The sequence below is a fragment of the Ctenopharyngodon idella genome, chromosome 10 (assembly GCF_019924925.1).
Source record: "Ctenopharyngodon idella isolate HZGC_01 chromosome 10, HZGC01, whole genome shotgun sequence".
Classification (NCBI taxonomy): domain Eukaryota; kingdom Metazoa; phylum Chordata; class Actinopteri; order Cypriniformes; family Xenocyprididae; genus Ctenopharyngodon; species Ctenopharyngodon idella.
Window position 1 is genome coordinate 36,824,175 of NC_067229.1, and position 16,023 is coordinate 36,840,197.

Here is a 16,023-nt window from a genome sequence, read left to right on the forward strand (position 1 = left end):
AAGGTTTTGTCCCTAATGGCAAGAGCATACAGTGTTAGTCTCGGCCCTGGAAACAAACCCCAACCACTCAACCTCCCACCACATTGAGTTCTCCTCAGGGACTAAGGAACCGTCAGGGGCTCTCTTGCGTGTGTGTGTGTGTAAGGAATCTGGAGGCATCAGCAAGGCTCATCATGGCCTAGGGGAAAAGGAAGATGCTGAATCCACACTAACAAGTTGATCGTTGTCCACATGTTAGAGGCAAGCGTTAGCGCCTAGATATACAGCATGACAGAATGAGGCTCTGCCTGCTGGGGGAGATGGAGGAGAGAGTGTGATTGTGTTAGCAAGTAAGGGTCGGTGGGGGTCATTACTGACTGCCTTAGGGCACTTGGATGCTTCTCTGCTTATGCTCAGCACAAACAATAGCTGCAAGTCACCATTTCCACTATAATTACACAAACAAACCGTAGAGTTGTCTATAAAGAATAATGTTTGGTGATATAATGCTAATTGCTATGTGGCATATAAAAATATTTTTAGGAATGCTGTGATACAGAATTTTCACGTATAGTAATATCAATATCAATTATATTTTTTCATATGAATTTTATTTAATGTTTTAGTAATTTTATTGTGTTTTTGTCATTTTTATCATTTATGGTTTGATTTCATATATGTCTATATATATATATATATATAAAATGTTTATTTAAGTTTTAGTTATTTAAAATGTTAATATTTTAAATAAGTTTTAATTTTATTTCAGTTAATGTTTATTTCATTTCAAGTAATTTTTTTAAATAGTTTCAGGGCCAGAGAAAAATTAGCGCTAAAAAAAAAAAACCTTGAGAGTTGTAGAGTTGTCAAAAGTACCAACTTCGGTACCTATCAGTACTGAAATTTAAAAAATGTGACGCTTTGAGCACTGTTGAGCAGATTCGTAGACACCTCTGATTGGCCATTGTGTTGACGCGCTCATCGGATATGTCTGTGATTGGCTACAATGATCAACACGCAGCAGCGTTTGAAAGCACACGGAAGTGTTTGAATTTGAAAGCATTTTAAAAGCGCGAGGGGGAGTGTTTGAAAGCAGGCGTCTATCAGTGGACTGGTCCGCGATAGACGCCTGCTTTCAAATGCTTCTGTGTGTATCTGTGTAAGCGCTCGGTGAAGAGCATCATTGATGACTATTTACAACGTTTTTACAGCATTGATCATTGAAGCCAATCATAAACATATCCGATGAGCTGTGAACACAATGGCCAATCAGAGTTGTTTACGAATCCACTCAACAGCGATCAAAGCGTCATATTTTTAAAATTAGATTGGTCGGTGTTGTATATGTCCTGCCCCTCCTCAACTGTGATTGGATGGCTGACTAAAAACTGACAGTGATGAGCACTGCGTTTTACCCAAAGTTGAACATTCTTCAACTCTCGTTGACCGGTAAAAAATGCCGAGCGCTCAGCGCTTCAACGTGAATTAGACGCTCAACGCCTCGTTACGCTCCTGCCGTTTTAAAAACGTGGCGCTCCCACTGAAAACAATTGAAAAAATACGCTAGCCTCGGGCAAAAAACACTTTGGTGGACACATGGCCTTATTAACCACCCAATAAAAAATGTTATGTCTGTGTTCTTTAGTTTGCGCGTTGTCAGTAGATCACGTGCAGAACTTTCCACTCCCATTGGCGCTTTTTTGGAATTGCGCTCTCACGCTGATTTGCCCTGTTTAGTAAATCTGGCCCTTAGTTAACTATAATAACCCGGGTATATAGTTTTGTCTACATTGGTAAAAAACATTATCATCAACAACAACAATAGTAAATATAGCTGCAATGCGTGGCCAAGCCCCGAAGGCACCGCAAGCAGAGCAGCACAGCAAGCAGAGCAGCACAGCAAGCATAGCAGCACAGCAATCAGAGAAACACAACAAGCAGAACAGCACAGCAAGCATTTCAAGCACTCAAATGTCTGAGTTGTAGCGCAATGCGGAGCAGGAAGAGCAAAAACAGCAGAAATTGAATGTACATGAAAAACAGCTGGTTCAGAAGTAGAGGTAAGAATGAACAAAATGACCAGAAGCTAAGATGAAAATGAACACAGAATTAACAAAAATAGATTTATTTCTAATTAGAAAAAGAGAGACTAGTACAATACTTATTGGAATAATAAAGGAATTGAAATGACAACATTACAAACAATTTTATAAAGTTTCCCCACACGGGATTCAAACCCACAGTCTCTGGATCAGGTGTCTGTCACTCAACTCTTTGCGCCACTAGCCAGACACTGTCACACACCTGTCGAAGTTCAGTAGTTCATGTGAGAATGAACTCACAATGAAGAATTTTTATAAAAATGCACCACGTTATATTTATTCATTTTAGTTTAGATCATTCTCAGAAACACTCAATATCTGGAACAGAAGCAATTTGTACAAAATAACCAATTAGCATGCTAAGCTAACAAGCATAAGACAACAAACACAGGCAAGGTCACATTCAGAGACAAATATCTCGAGAATGGTAGTGAATATCAAAAATCCGTTCAGTTTGTAGGAGGAGTAGCGAAAAACTTTCCATTTACTTTATAATGGCGGACAGGTACATTTAAGGAAAATGATAAATGACACATCGTCAGAATCTGCATTACCCGGGGAATAAAATGACGTACACATTTTGGACAATGTTTTCAAAAGTTATAAGCGTTTTTGCAAAATTTCTTCTATCTCTGGAACACTAGGTGGCGCTGTGATCAAACTTCTCAGGTACATTCAGGACATTCTGATGATGATACGAACCAATTTTTGTGAAGATGTTTCAAATTGTTTAAAAGATATTGCAATTTATGACAAAATTCTAAATGGCGGACACTTGGTTCATTCGATATTGACAAAATTGGTATCCTCGGATTCGGCATTACCCAAGGAATCCACAGACACCAAGATTATGATTTTCTGACAAACTTGGCCAAAATAGCCATTTTTCAGATCTCATGACCTGTAGGTGGCGCTGTTCCCAAATTTGGCATGGACCCTCAGATCATGGTTCCAATGAAGCGTACCAATTTTCGTTTCGATTGCTCAAAGTTTGGCCGAGATACAGCCTCTGAACCAATTTCGGGTCGACCGTGTTAACATAACTTTTGAACAAAGATGAATAAAAAAAATCTGTTCAGTCATTTCTGTGCGGCTCAGTCCAAAAATCATGTTTGGACAAAATTGGACAAAATTTGAATGAGGAGTAGCGAAAAAACTGAATACTGTACTTTTCAAAATGGCCACTACTGTAAAGGACGGAGACTTAATGTAAGATATTGAATAGCATCAATGTGAAGAGATGGATCAGATGTACTAAGTTTCATTTTTCTAGACCAAATGGTTCAAAAGTTATAACCTTTAGAATAGTACATTTTTGAACTGGTGGTGACGCTATAGAGTTGGTCCCAGAGACTCCAAAATTGGTCAGATTACTAGACATTACCATCACTACAAGTATGCCAAATTTCATAATTTTTCTACTTATGGTTCATAGGGCTGCCATAGACTCCCAGTGGGGAAACATAATAATAAAACTGACAATTACAATAGGGGCTACAGCCCCTTTGGGGCTTGGCCCCTAATAATAATAAGCATACAAATAAATAAATATAACACACACATAATATACTGCAATGTACATAGTAATCATACATGTATATTTAAAAATTGTCATGTACTGTATGTGCGTATTTTTTTAATAAATTAAAATATAACATAGAGAGAATAAATATAACAATATATACATTTGCAGCAATAAATTCCCATTAGTAAATCACTAGCTGACAGTCCCCATATAATGCTGTTCTCAAACACAAAGAGGTTCCGTTTAATTGGTGTCAATCAACCAGCAGTGCTCCACCAGCACAATGAGTGAGCTACAGATTTTCTCCCACAATGCACCGCTGCGGCAGACAGGAATGAGAGGGACGGCCAGGGGTGAGGGGGTGGTGTGTGACTGCATAGCCTGCTGACCTGCCCATCCATCAAGCAGCATGCATCACCCTGCTCTCTCTCTCCTCTAAATCCTTCTGCTGTCTTGGCAAGTCTGAGGGGCTGTAAGGTCGTCACATAATTTTGGCGGTAGGCCCCTATAATGAGCACTGCCTGCCCACCCGCCCCCAGGATCCCGGCGATTAGCCTTCCACAGACACGTGATCTGTCTCCCACAGGTCTGGCATTTACAACACTGACCTTGCCTGGAAATAACAAGGATCAAAATAGCCGGCAACCATAAGAAAGAAATTAAAGAAATAAACACGTCATTAGAAATAAAAGAAAGAGGGGGGTGCCGCGGCGGGACCGTAGCCGAGCAGCTTTAAAGGAGACGTGTCAGCACTGCAGCAGCGTGCCGGTCTTGGTGAGGGACGCCGGGTCTCCCGAGCATCAATCACCCTGCCAGACCGGAGCCCCCCGGTCGGCTCAGGGGAACCGCCGCTGACCCGACTGGGAAGCAAAGAGAGGGAGGGATAGAAGGAGCGAAGGAAGAAAAGCCAGTAAAAATTTAATGCACTCCGCAGAGCGGTCATGTCATACTTGGTTATGGAAAATAATCCCAGATGCTTGCAGTGGCTGAAATGGAGCTGTTACGTGCATGCCTCCTAACTCTGTCTGACAGCCGTGATGTACGACTACCATTACCGGAAAATATCACTTCAACTAACCCATGATCCGGCTCCACTCAGGGTCACATTATCCACGAGGAACAAATTACACCACTCCCCCCGCCGTTTCCTCACTCCCCTCGCCCCCAACCCCAAAGTAAATACAAATTTCCTACACGGCCCGATACAAATGCGGGGCGATACGTTAGCTATGACAACGCTCCGCGGAGTGACGGAGATGATGAAGTACATGACAAATCACGGGCTGACAGGCCACTCTACAGCAATCAGCCTCTTTCCCGGCCTCACGAGCGCCCACTCAAGCCTGTAAACACCCCTCTGCTCGCTCCCCTCTCCGTCCTCCCTCCTTTTTTCAGATGCAGGGAGGGCAAAACACATAATCTTTTACCGCTGACAACTCGCTCGCGAAGCTTTATTACCCGCCCCGTTTCACCGTGCGGAAGTGTGGCGAGGAGATAAAAAAAAAAACGTTTTATGTTCCAGTGCTCCGGTTGAGTGATGGAGAAACTAATGTGCCTCTCCTCCTCCTCCCGCAACCGCCTCAGGGCAAACATCGTCAGAAGACGAACAGAGAAGAGGCGGATAAAGTGGAAAAAGGCAGAGAAAAGGAAGCCAGGATACATACTATACATATGGGCAGTGCTGGGTAGATTACTTACAAATTGTAGTCCATTACTGAATACAAATTACATCAGGAAATTTGTAGTTAGTAACAATCTATTACATTACACATTTTAGGTAATATAATTAGACTACTTTTTAATTACTTTTACATTACTTTTGACTTAACTTATTTATCACATTGATTTGAATAGGATAATCTTTAAATCTCTTCAAAATAAAACATTTCAATTAATTTTTGACATCTGATTACGTAATCCAGATTACATGTAATCAGTTACTATACGGGCAATTCTGATTTTCAACATTTTCAACACTTTAGTGAAGGTCTCAAATGAGAGATGAGCGAGTGAAATTATAGCACTTTCTCTGATGCAGAGACGCTAATAAATCTGCAACTGCTTTCAAATGGTGTCCTTTGCCCTTGGCCACACACAGATAGGGGGAAAATATGCAAGAAGGAATAAAGGGCCCATGAAAAGAGCGAGGGGTGTTAAAAGAGTTCAGTGATAAAGGTCCTCTTATTTTCCCTTTTAAGGCCTCATCAAGTGCATTAAAACGCAAGAGGATGTTCATTTGGAGCCAAAGGTGGGACGCTTTAAAGGTACTTAAGATTAATCTGTCCATGCTTGTGCGATTTGTCATCTCCAGCTACCTCTTAAAGGTAATGGGCTGATAATTGATTAGTACACATAAAACCATTTTTCAGCACGCTTTGTGCTCTCTATGGTTTCAGGAGTGTATTTAATGTTTTTCTTTGGCACTAAACACAAAGCTTTAGGATATTAATGCTTATGCTGCTTATTATGATGTGGTTTAAAAGCATTGTTCGTAGTTAAAGACAGCAAGTTTAATAATGTTCATAATGAGATGATGCATCACATATGATGAGAACTAGGGGTATAACAATACATCGATATAGATCGATACATCGAGTATTTGTCTAATGATACAATGTACTGATGCACCATGTAAAAAAACAATACCTGTAGGCTATATTTATATATTTAAGAGGCATGTTTGTTTTCACACTCTCTACATTTTCACACAATGTCAATCTATCCATTTTCTTCAAGGTGTGCATTCTGGTTTAAAGGTGGGGTATGTATGTCTTCAACAGCACTGTTTGGAAGTTAGTCGGTCCGACACCAACAACAAACGTGTAACCAATCAGCATTAGGGGGCGTATGACGGTCGAGGAGAGATTTTGCTTGAATTTGTGGGTTAATAAAAATGTAACTGGTTGTGTAAAATCAGCACATATCATCATAATATCGATATATACCCCTGAATCGAATCGTATCGTAAATGTATTGCAGAATTTTTTGAGGTATCAGCAAATATCATATCGCTGGCTATAAGAATCGATATTGTATCGTATTGTGATGAACCGTTCGATTTACACCCCTAATGAAAACCACAGGACTTAATAATAAGGATTATTGTCAGTGAAAATCTTACATTCATTGATCTTGTACATCCATTATATGCCTTGCAAGCTTAAACTTTGGGCTTCTGTGATATAATCAGTAATGTTTTGCATCGTGTGTCATCATTTTCCAGTACAAGTGTGTTTATTTATAGCTGTATAAATAAACTATATATAAATAACTATAAATAGTTAATTTATAGCTGTACTATTTCCATTTTCATTTTTTAACGAAATAATTTTTTTGGTCAATTTTCTTTTTGTAAAATATAAAAATATATCTATGCATCTATATCTTATGTGATTAAAAATGTTAAGAAAAAAAAAAAAGAGATTAATTTTATCATTAGTAAATATAAAAAATAAATAGTAAATAAGCTAAAAACAAAAAAATTGAATATTCCTTTATGATTGTTCCTTACTGGGACTGCCGGAAAAAAGCCTTAATGTTGAGTTCTGAAGTGTAAAAATATAGTTTTACTTGTGGTTTTTCTTTCTTTAGATGTACAGATCAGTAAACTGAGACAGGAATATAGGAGTAAACAATGATGTGAAGCATGTCAGGCTCAAACCTGCGACCTTCGATGGCTTATATGTCAAGAGCACATGTGCAAGCCACTGCACCACAGCTCAGACATAAAGAGGGATTCTGAGGGTAGAGAGGCACTAAGCCTGAGCACATGTGCTGATTTGTTGCTGGCTAAAGTCAGCACAGATTCACTTGAGCCTCAACGGTCTTTAAACACTCTCAGATGGCGCAGACCTGTTAGTGTTAACTGCGCCATGAAAAGGGGACGTTATTGGATCCGGGCAGCAGTGAAACATCAAACAGCCCGTCAGATGGTGGAATCTCTCTCTCTCTCTCTCTCTGCCAGCCACAGAAGACATAATAATCCCCCTTGTGCGGCTAGTAATGAGAAGACAGGGCCCTACCTGCTCTCTCTAATAACAGACACTTCTTCTGCACACAAATCAGGGCAGGGGGCGGGGGCCTGGGGTTTGGTGGGTGAGCAGGTTGTGGGGAGAGGTGAGAACAAGGTCCCTGGCACACAGAGAGAAAGAGAGAGAGAACGAAAGTAACAGGGGCAACCAGGGACCCAAGCGGAGCCAAAAGCCTGGAAGGTGGAGGCCAGCCACAGTTGCCAGGGCCAGCCAAATGCATTCAGAGCATTCTGGACCCTGTTAGGTCTGCATGCTGCCAATTCATCCAGCAGCAGGAGAGGGAGAGCGAGAGGAGAGCGAGCCAGAGAGGGCAGACAGCAGGACTAGGGCCGGGTTCCAGTTGGAATAGGCCAGGCCCGCATGATGAACAGTGTACAGACTGTACCATTTAATAAATCTCTCGTTCTGCTCCAGCTAACACAAACGCCATGTCAAAAGGCCATTAAACACTCTCACACTTTATGCAACACGTCCACACACACATATGGCTTCCCATTAACATTAAAAATACACTTTTAAAAAGAAACATAATTATTTTATAATTAAATTTAATAAAAAAAAACATTACATCAATTACACTAATTAATCAAACCTGCATGTAATGCATCATTATTACTAAGTAAACTACATAAGTGAAAGAAATAGATCATTGCTGACATAATTTTCACAGTAAGCTTTTAACTAGAATCTAGTTAAAATATTTCATAAATAACTTTTATAAATAATAATATAAAATATTATAATACATGCAAATGACACTGCTATTAAATATTTTATTATAATACATTTAATGTATAAATTTGTTTGTACTATTTAATAAATATAATGCAGATTCATTAAACAGTATTAATATTAATAAACAGTTAAAGTTAAGCCACCATTTAAAGCTATAGTTAAAATATTTATCAACTATATTTAGGTTATAAACAATTAATATTGTAAAGTTATATAACTTTCATTTTTGCTTTTAAATACTGTATTATATATATATATATATATATATATATATATATATATACATACACACACACACACACTGTAAATATATATATATATAATTTATAAATTTATAAAATAATTCTTGAATTTATAAAAATTATTTCAATTTTTTTTTTATATTACAGTAAATATATACTTTTTATTCAGTAATAATGATGCATTACTTGGAGGTTTGATTAAATTGGTGTTGGTGATGCCACAGAAAATGCAATTATGACACTTCCTGTGGGGCATTTTTATAGCCAAGTTAAAAAGAGTGGACATGCATGTCATTCAAGGGAAAAAGAGAGAATGATCCTATCATTCTTGCAGTCAAAAAGTGATTTCTCCAGAGTGTCTTTTTTCATTTCCTGATTTGGGCCAAAGGAGAATAAAAAGAGACAGTTTGTCTGTAGATGAATAGAACTGACCCATTAATGTGACAAGTTGTCCTCCCCTACAGCTGCTGGAATATATACTGTACTATAACTGCTATTGCAAGAGAAAGAGCTACTGAATTCATTCCCAGAGAGTAAAGCATGTGAAAATATCACTGATCTGTCGCTTATTGCTAATGCAGCTCAACATGCTCACGGTTTTGTAAACACATTTTAAGAGCTATTGACAGAAAGAGATTCCTCTGAAGTGTTTGCGAATATGTGTGCGTTTGAAAGAGAGCGCTCTTGTTTCTTTGTTTACCTAATAAACCCTTCCATTGTTTTGACACATAATTAATCAAAGGCAGAGAGAATGACATGACATTGTGAAAATCATTAGAGGAATAATGAGAAGCAGGAACGCAGCGAGCAAAACAGCGATTAATGTCTTACACCGCACAATCTCTGCAATGCCACAACAAAAGGGCTTTGACTGACATGGCTAATTCGACTCGTCGTCATCAAACCACCACTGGTTTAAAACAACAAATGAGGAACATTCAAAAAGAGTGAACAAAACAACATTTTCATGTAATCATGCTGATGTTCAGTAGACAGTAAATAAGTGGTGCGATGTGTCTTGTAAAGCTTTTTGTAGCTTGCCTAGTTTGCATCAAAGTTAGCCTAGAGCCTAGTGTTCCATTAAATTCATGCATTTAAATAATAGCTTAATTTTGTTTCAATTACACTATAAATATGACCAATATATCAAATTAAAATCATTATCATCATACGGTGTCTTGTGGATTATATCAAATACATCTGCAGGAATTGTTACACGTTAATATGTGTAAAATGTAACTTGTGAAGCTCGTAATGGTTCTTTTCAAATTTCGCACACCATTTAGTCATTCATAATTAATGCAGAGTTAATTAAGGCCTTCTCACAGTCATTAACAAGATGGTAATTCTAATTAAATAGAAACACACTTTTAAGTAGAGTCTAATATTGGATTCTCATTGATTCAAGTTTGATTAAAAACGAATAAAGATGATTTTAGAAGTGCTATATGATGTAAGACGGTATTAATAATACCAATACTGCCGCCAAAACTACAGCTGCTACTAACTAGCATTTGCATTTCCTGAAGTTCTTGCAATTTGTAAAAATCACAATTCAGTATATTAATTAAAATGACCGAGTTTTTTATTTACATTTTTAAATCTGAATATTATACCAGTGGGAGATTTAAATGAATGAATGAAAAAATACATAAACATTAAATAAATAAAAAAAACTGTATTATTAATAATGTAAACTTACTCTTAAAGGGGACATGTCATGAAAATCTTTGTTTTGAAAAACTTTGTTTCGTAAAACTTTGTTTCGTAAGCCTTTCTCTGCAAGCACGTGAAATAACGAGCCACTCAGATTGCCCCGTAATCTGCACGTTTCCACCCACGGCATCGCCATTTTGTTTTTGTAAGTGACTACGGTGTACACGCAACAAAGGGTGTGAGGCCATGTTGGGCTGCTTTAGAGAAGAGAAAGAGTTGTTGTAGTAGAATGTTGTTGCCATGCCATCATTTTACGCCGGACTGCTTCACAAATAAGGGGCAATTCAACGCTGGATTTGCACAAAAGAGTTCAATCAACTCAACAGCATTTAAATAAATTTAACCACTAACCATTCAGAAACATCCAGTTGCATTCTAAAAGTTGTAACTTCTTCCTGAGTCTGTAATGTAAGGCTGAACACCGTTACTGACAATCGTCATTTTGGCTGCGTGATATTCTCCGGCTTTGTTGTTGTTGAGCAACCGAAGCGTGAGTTGTTAAAACTCTGCCCTCTTTTGGAAAGCAGGCCGGGAGCAGCAGCTCATTTGCATTTAAAGGGACACACAAAAATGGCGTGTTTTTGCTCACACCTAAACAGGGGCAAATTTGACAAGCTATAATAAATGATCTGTGGGGTATTTTGAGGTGAAACTTCACAGAAGCATTCTGGGGACACCAGAGACTTATATTACATATGTGAAAAAGGGGCATAATAGGTCCCCTTTAAAGATAAAATGTTATATTTATACTGCTAGTGTAACAAATCAGAACTGCAAAAATAAATTTTCAGAATACTCCACTCATTTGCCATTAGATGGACAAAATGGAAGTCCCACCATTAGACAATAGCATAACAGTATTTAGAAATTAATCTACCATACAAAACTAAAGGACATTCACACTGAGTGACCAAAGCGACCAGATATAATTCATTTTCAAGAAAGATTTGGTGAATTCTGGCTTAGAAAAGTAACAGCGACCAGAGGCAACACAACAAACAATTTATGCAAATTAGTAGCGATACGACACAACAACTACCAATGGGAAAGCAGACAGTGATCTGCCACCTGAAACACAGGAACGACTACTAGAAAAGAGTATGTAATCACTGTTATAACAGGGCATTGTAGTTGTCTTTGCATAATATGTTGGGATAAGAAACAGTATTATAACAAAAAACATTTCAACATTAAGAATTCCTAAATTTAACGTTAAAAATACATAAATATAAAATACAGAGATTTCAAGACAGTGCGGGTGTTGTAAGCTTTGTATTAATAAAAATAATCAGGTATGGTCTTACCTTGTCTTCTTGGTCACTCTCGCTGTCACACTGTAAGACAAAGATAAAGGTGGCATTAGAACAGTGCAGAATCTACTAGACGCGACAGAGCTGAAACACTTTTTTTTTTTTTTTTTTTTTTTTTTTGCTTTTAAATATAAAGCCATTATGAAGTGGAAATCTGATTTTGGCAGTCTCGCACTGCACAGCTCATCAGCAGAGTAATAAAAGTCTAAGCAGGAAAAGGCTGTTCTTATCTCACTCAGTGGCCAAGCCTCATTTCATCTGCCTATTACCACCAGCAGGGCAGACACCAACTAGAGAACGAGTCCAACTATCTTCACGTCTCATAGGCCACAGACACACTGCAGCTAAATACAACTGTCACACCACTGCTGAGTGCTTAAGCTTGTTCTGTACACAGCGTTTGATTGTTTACCAAATTCACCTTCCTGAAATTCAACAAACTGATTGCTTGGTCAAAAATAGCTAATATTAAAATGATTTAATTTTTGGCATTGATGTTTAGAGTTGGGTACTGCACATTTCCTGATTCAATTAGATTCTGAATCATTTGGGTATATTTATAGCATTTTCTGCTAATGCTGTAAATTATTCAAGGGCATTGTTTCAGATTGATTGAACTTCTTTTCAACTATTCATTAAAAGAACTGGCTCATAGTTTTTGTTCATGAATCAGACTACACCGATCGCACTGAGCTGCTGAATTTGGAGCCCCATACTTGCATTCTGCCATAGAAAGATATGTTAAAATAGTAAGAGTAGTAAGCTAGTATGCGATTCTGAATTCAGCATATGATACTTATTCACTAAAAAAGTACCAGTTCATCAGAGTTGTTTATTTTCGGAATCGGGCTACACTGATCAAGTTGTATGTTTCTGATTCACTAAAAAGAACCGGTCCATAAAAGTAAATAATTTTAAAAAGTAAATAACATCACTAGTTGCGCTGTATGTTTTTGATTCACTAAAAAAAGTTCATCATAAGAGTCATTTGTTTTCTGAATCAGGCTACACTGGTCACACTATGTTTTTGATTCACTAAAAAGAACCACAGTTGTCACTCCAAAAACTTTCCTGTAGTCGTTTTTTATGGCCATGTATGCACTGCAGTGATCCTACTTCAAACAGAAAATAAAAACTATTTTCCAGTGTGTATTTAAGAATTTAATATTTTAAACATTACTCTGAATGAAAAGAGAGAGAGAGAAAAAAATAAAACAACAAAAACAAATGCAAGACAAAACAAAACAAAACAACAGAGGGCAGTGGGGTCTCTATGCAAAATAAAGCAAAGATAGTTAATAAACAGAATGATATTAAAATGCTGAATTTAAGCCTTTCTGTCCAATTTCAATTTCAAGGTCCACTTAATTCTTTATCTGCTAATTAGCTAGCAGCACACAGATGACTTGGCTGGGAGAGATGTGTTCAGGGTTTGAGCCTGGACTCCCTAATGAAGGCCTGCTAGGGGCGGGGCTTAAGGTCTTCTGGGCCAATTACACCCAGCAGAGCATAAACCTTGTGGCAGCCCTGAATGATTGACAGTTCTGGGAGTGGTATTCCTGCAAGGACTGAGAGCTAGGGAAAGAAAGTGAGAGGAAGGGACAGAGTGAGAGAGGGGAGGATATTTTCTGGCACAAGTCTCTCCCGTCTGACCTGATACAGGGCCTGCTGAGCAGCATCCAATTTACAGCCCCAGTCCAATGGGAATCGAGACATACGGGGCTCATGTATTATACATAACCAATAAACACACACACAGATGTTAATAACCTACTGCTCCTGTGTGTGCCAGTATGATAATACTGTAAAAATGCTCTGAAACACAATCAGTATAATATTTTGAGGCTTTTGAAATATAACCCACACTTCCTGCCCTTCTATGTACTCAGCCACAATGGTCGATTTAACATATGAAGCCTTCCTAAAGGCCTGGGGCTCCCCTTCATTTGGCACAGGCAAAGTTCCTGAAGAGTTAAAATAATGAGCAAAATGTATTTTTTCCAGTGTGTTGTGATCCATAAAAAACACCGCCGGCATCTCCATCGGCGTGTCAGTGCTCCCCGTGCCCAGCCTACCGCTTTGATTGCTGAGATATGAGAGGAACGAAATGACTCGCCCTTGCTTGTGAAGCAAATGGAACGCGCTAATAGAACTCATCGCATTACCCAATGCAAAAGTGCCATAGCTCATTACGTCAGGATAAAAGGATATCATTGTAGACGGTGAGCAGAATTGACTTTCTGCGCCACGACTTGATGATTTAATCAACTGCTCTCTTTCGCTTCTCATCCGCGTGCCTGTCGCTAACACAGGTGCCGTTAAACGACACTCTCTCGCAAGCCAGCGAGTGGAGAAAGGGAAGAAATTGCTGTCATTATTCTTTCTCTCTCTCTTGCTCCTTCTTTCCAAGAATAGACGTATGCAAATTTCCGTACTGGTGCTGAGAGAAGAGATTGAGAAAAGGGGGATGAGGGTGGAAATAGTGGGAAAGTTAAAGTAACGGAGAAAGTAAGATGAGATCTGACAGGAAAGGGCAGGCAACTTGTTTGTCCTTAACAGCGAGAAGCTGAACATTTCACAAAAAAAAAACCCCAAAAAAAAAAAACCAAACAAACAAAAAAAAAACAAAACAAATAAAGTAAGATCTGTTGAATGTCGTGATTCAAAGTATATTGCTTAGTACATATTGAGCTGTGGTGCTCACGTGGGAAATGCAGGTTTGAGCGCAGTATCACTTTCTTATTCCTTGCTTTTCTCTTATCATTTCCTACCCGATTTCTAATAAAAGTGGAAAAATATACCATTGACTGGAGCAATTATAATATAAAATTAATCTTGTATTATAGTGATAACAAGCAAGCAAGCAACTCTATTTATATAGCACATTTTCAAACAACAGACGTTGCCCCAAAGTGCTTTACAACAATTACATTAAAACCAACATTTAATATTACATACAACATACAGTAGTAAACACAACTTATTCAAAAGATAAATAAAATAATTAAGTTTTTAAATAAGACTTAAAAGTGGCAATTGATGGAGCTGACCTCACGTTGAATGGGAGACTATTCCAGAGTTTGGGACCTACCACGGAAAAAGCATAATCTCCTTTCGATTTAAAATTATAGAAAGGGACCTTTAAAAGTCATTGATCTGAAGACCTGAAAACTCTAGAAGGAGAGTAGGAATTTAGTAGTAATATATTATAATATAATGTAATAGCATATTCATTTTATATTATAATTGCTTCAGTCAACAATATACAGTTGTGCTCAAAATTATTCATACCCTTGGTAAATATGACCAAAGAAGGCTGTAAAAAAATTCTATGGTCAAATGAAACAAAAAAATTAGCTTTTTGGCAGCAAACACTCAAGATGGGTTTGGTGCACAAAGGGATAAAAAGTACCCCATACCCACAGTTACAGTCTTTAATGTTGTGGGCCTATTTTTCTGCCGGAGATCTTGGACATCTTGTTCGGATACATGGCATCAAGGATTCTAACAAATACCAACAGATAAAAAATCAAAACCTGACTGTCCCTGCTAGAAATCATATAATAGGCCAAGGTTGGATCTTACAACAGGACAATGATCCAAATACAAACATCACAATCAAAACAAAAATGGGTAATGAGTGAAGTGAACTGAATAGAAAATGAGTGGAGTGAACTGAAGACGAGAAGCACCAACTTGGATCTGTGAATCTGGAGTAATACTGTATGGAGGAATGGTCTGTAATCTCTTCTCATGTGTTCTCCAAACTTATCAGGCATTATAGGAGAAGACTTAGAACTGTTATCTTGGCAAAAGGAGGTTGCAAAAAGTATTGAATAAAAGGGTATGATTAATTGTGAGCAATGTGTATTAGAGAAAAACATTTATTTCATAATGAAATTTCCCCCCCATTTAAAATTCTTATTCTCAATTGAAAGGTTAGATTTTTGTACATTTTTAAAATAAAAGATGAAAAGGATTAACGATTCAGATTTATTTTCACAGCCTTCTTTGGTCATATTTACCAAAGGTATGAATAATTTTGAGCACAACTGTATATTATATTAATATAACAGAGCTGTATTTATTGTTGACTGAAGATACAAACAACCATTTGAACATATTGAAGTTAAGAAAACAACAGTAAAGGATGCTGACAAGAGTAAATGTGAAGAGATTGGCATAATGATGGTCAGTCCAACACATTTAATTCCTCTAAAGTACTTGGTATTACAGTCATATTGCATGGATTATCTTGGGAATCCATCTCAGCATTTTCTTGCTTTTTTTCTGGTGTGGTGTTAATTTCAAAAAGCCAAACACTTCGCCAATTGATCTTGGCTGCAGATCAATATAGCATGTTAAGCTTATTAAAACAGCCAA

At 37.8% G+C, this 16,023-nt stretch overlaps 1 protein-coding gene across 7 annotated transcripts in view; it reads right to left on the reverse strand.

The window, feature by feature from the left end:
* The window catches only part of auts2a (activator of transcription and developmental regulator AUTS2 a), a 352,628-nt gene that overhangs the window by 107,473 nt on the left and 229,132 nt on the right, over positions 1-16,023 (reverse strand). For all 7 annotated transcript variants that reach the window (XM_051909180.1, XM_051909183.1, XM_051909186.1 and 4 more), the window contains one exon: positions 11,635-11,664. In XM_051909180.1, coding sequence (XP_051765140.1) covers positions 11,635-11,664 — 30 coding nt within the window. The remainder of the gene's footprint in view (positions 1-11,634; positions 11,665-16,023) is intronic.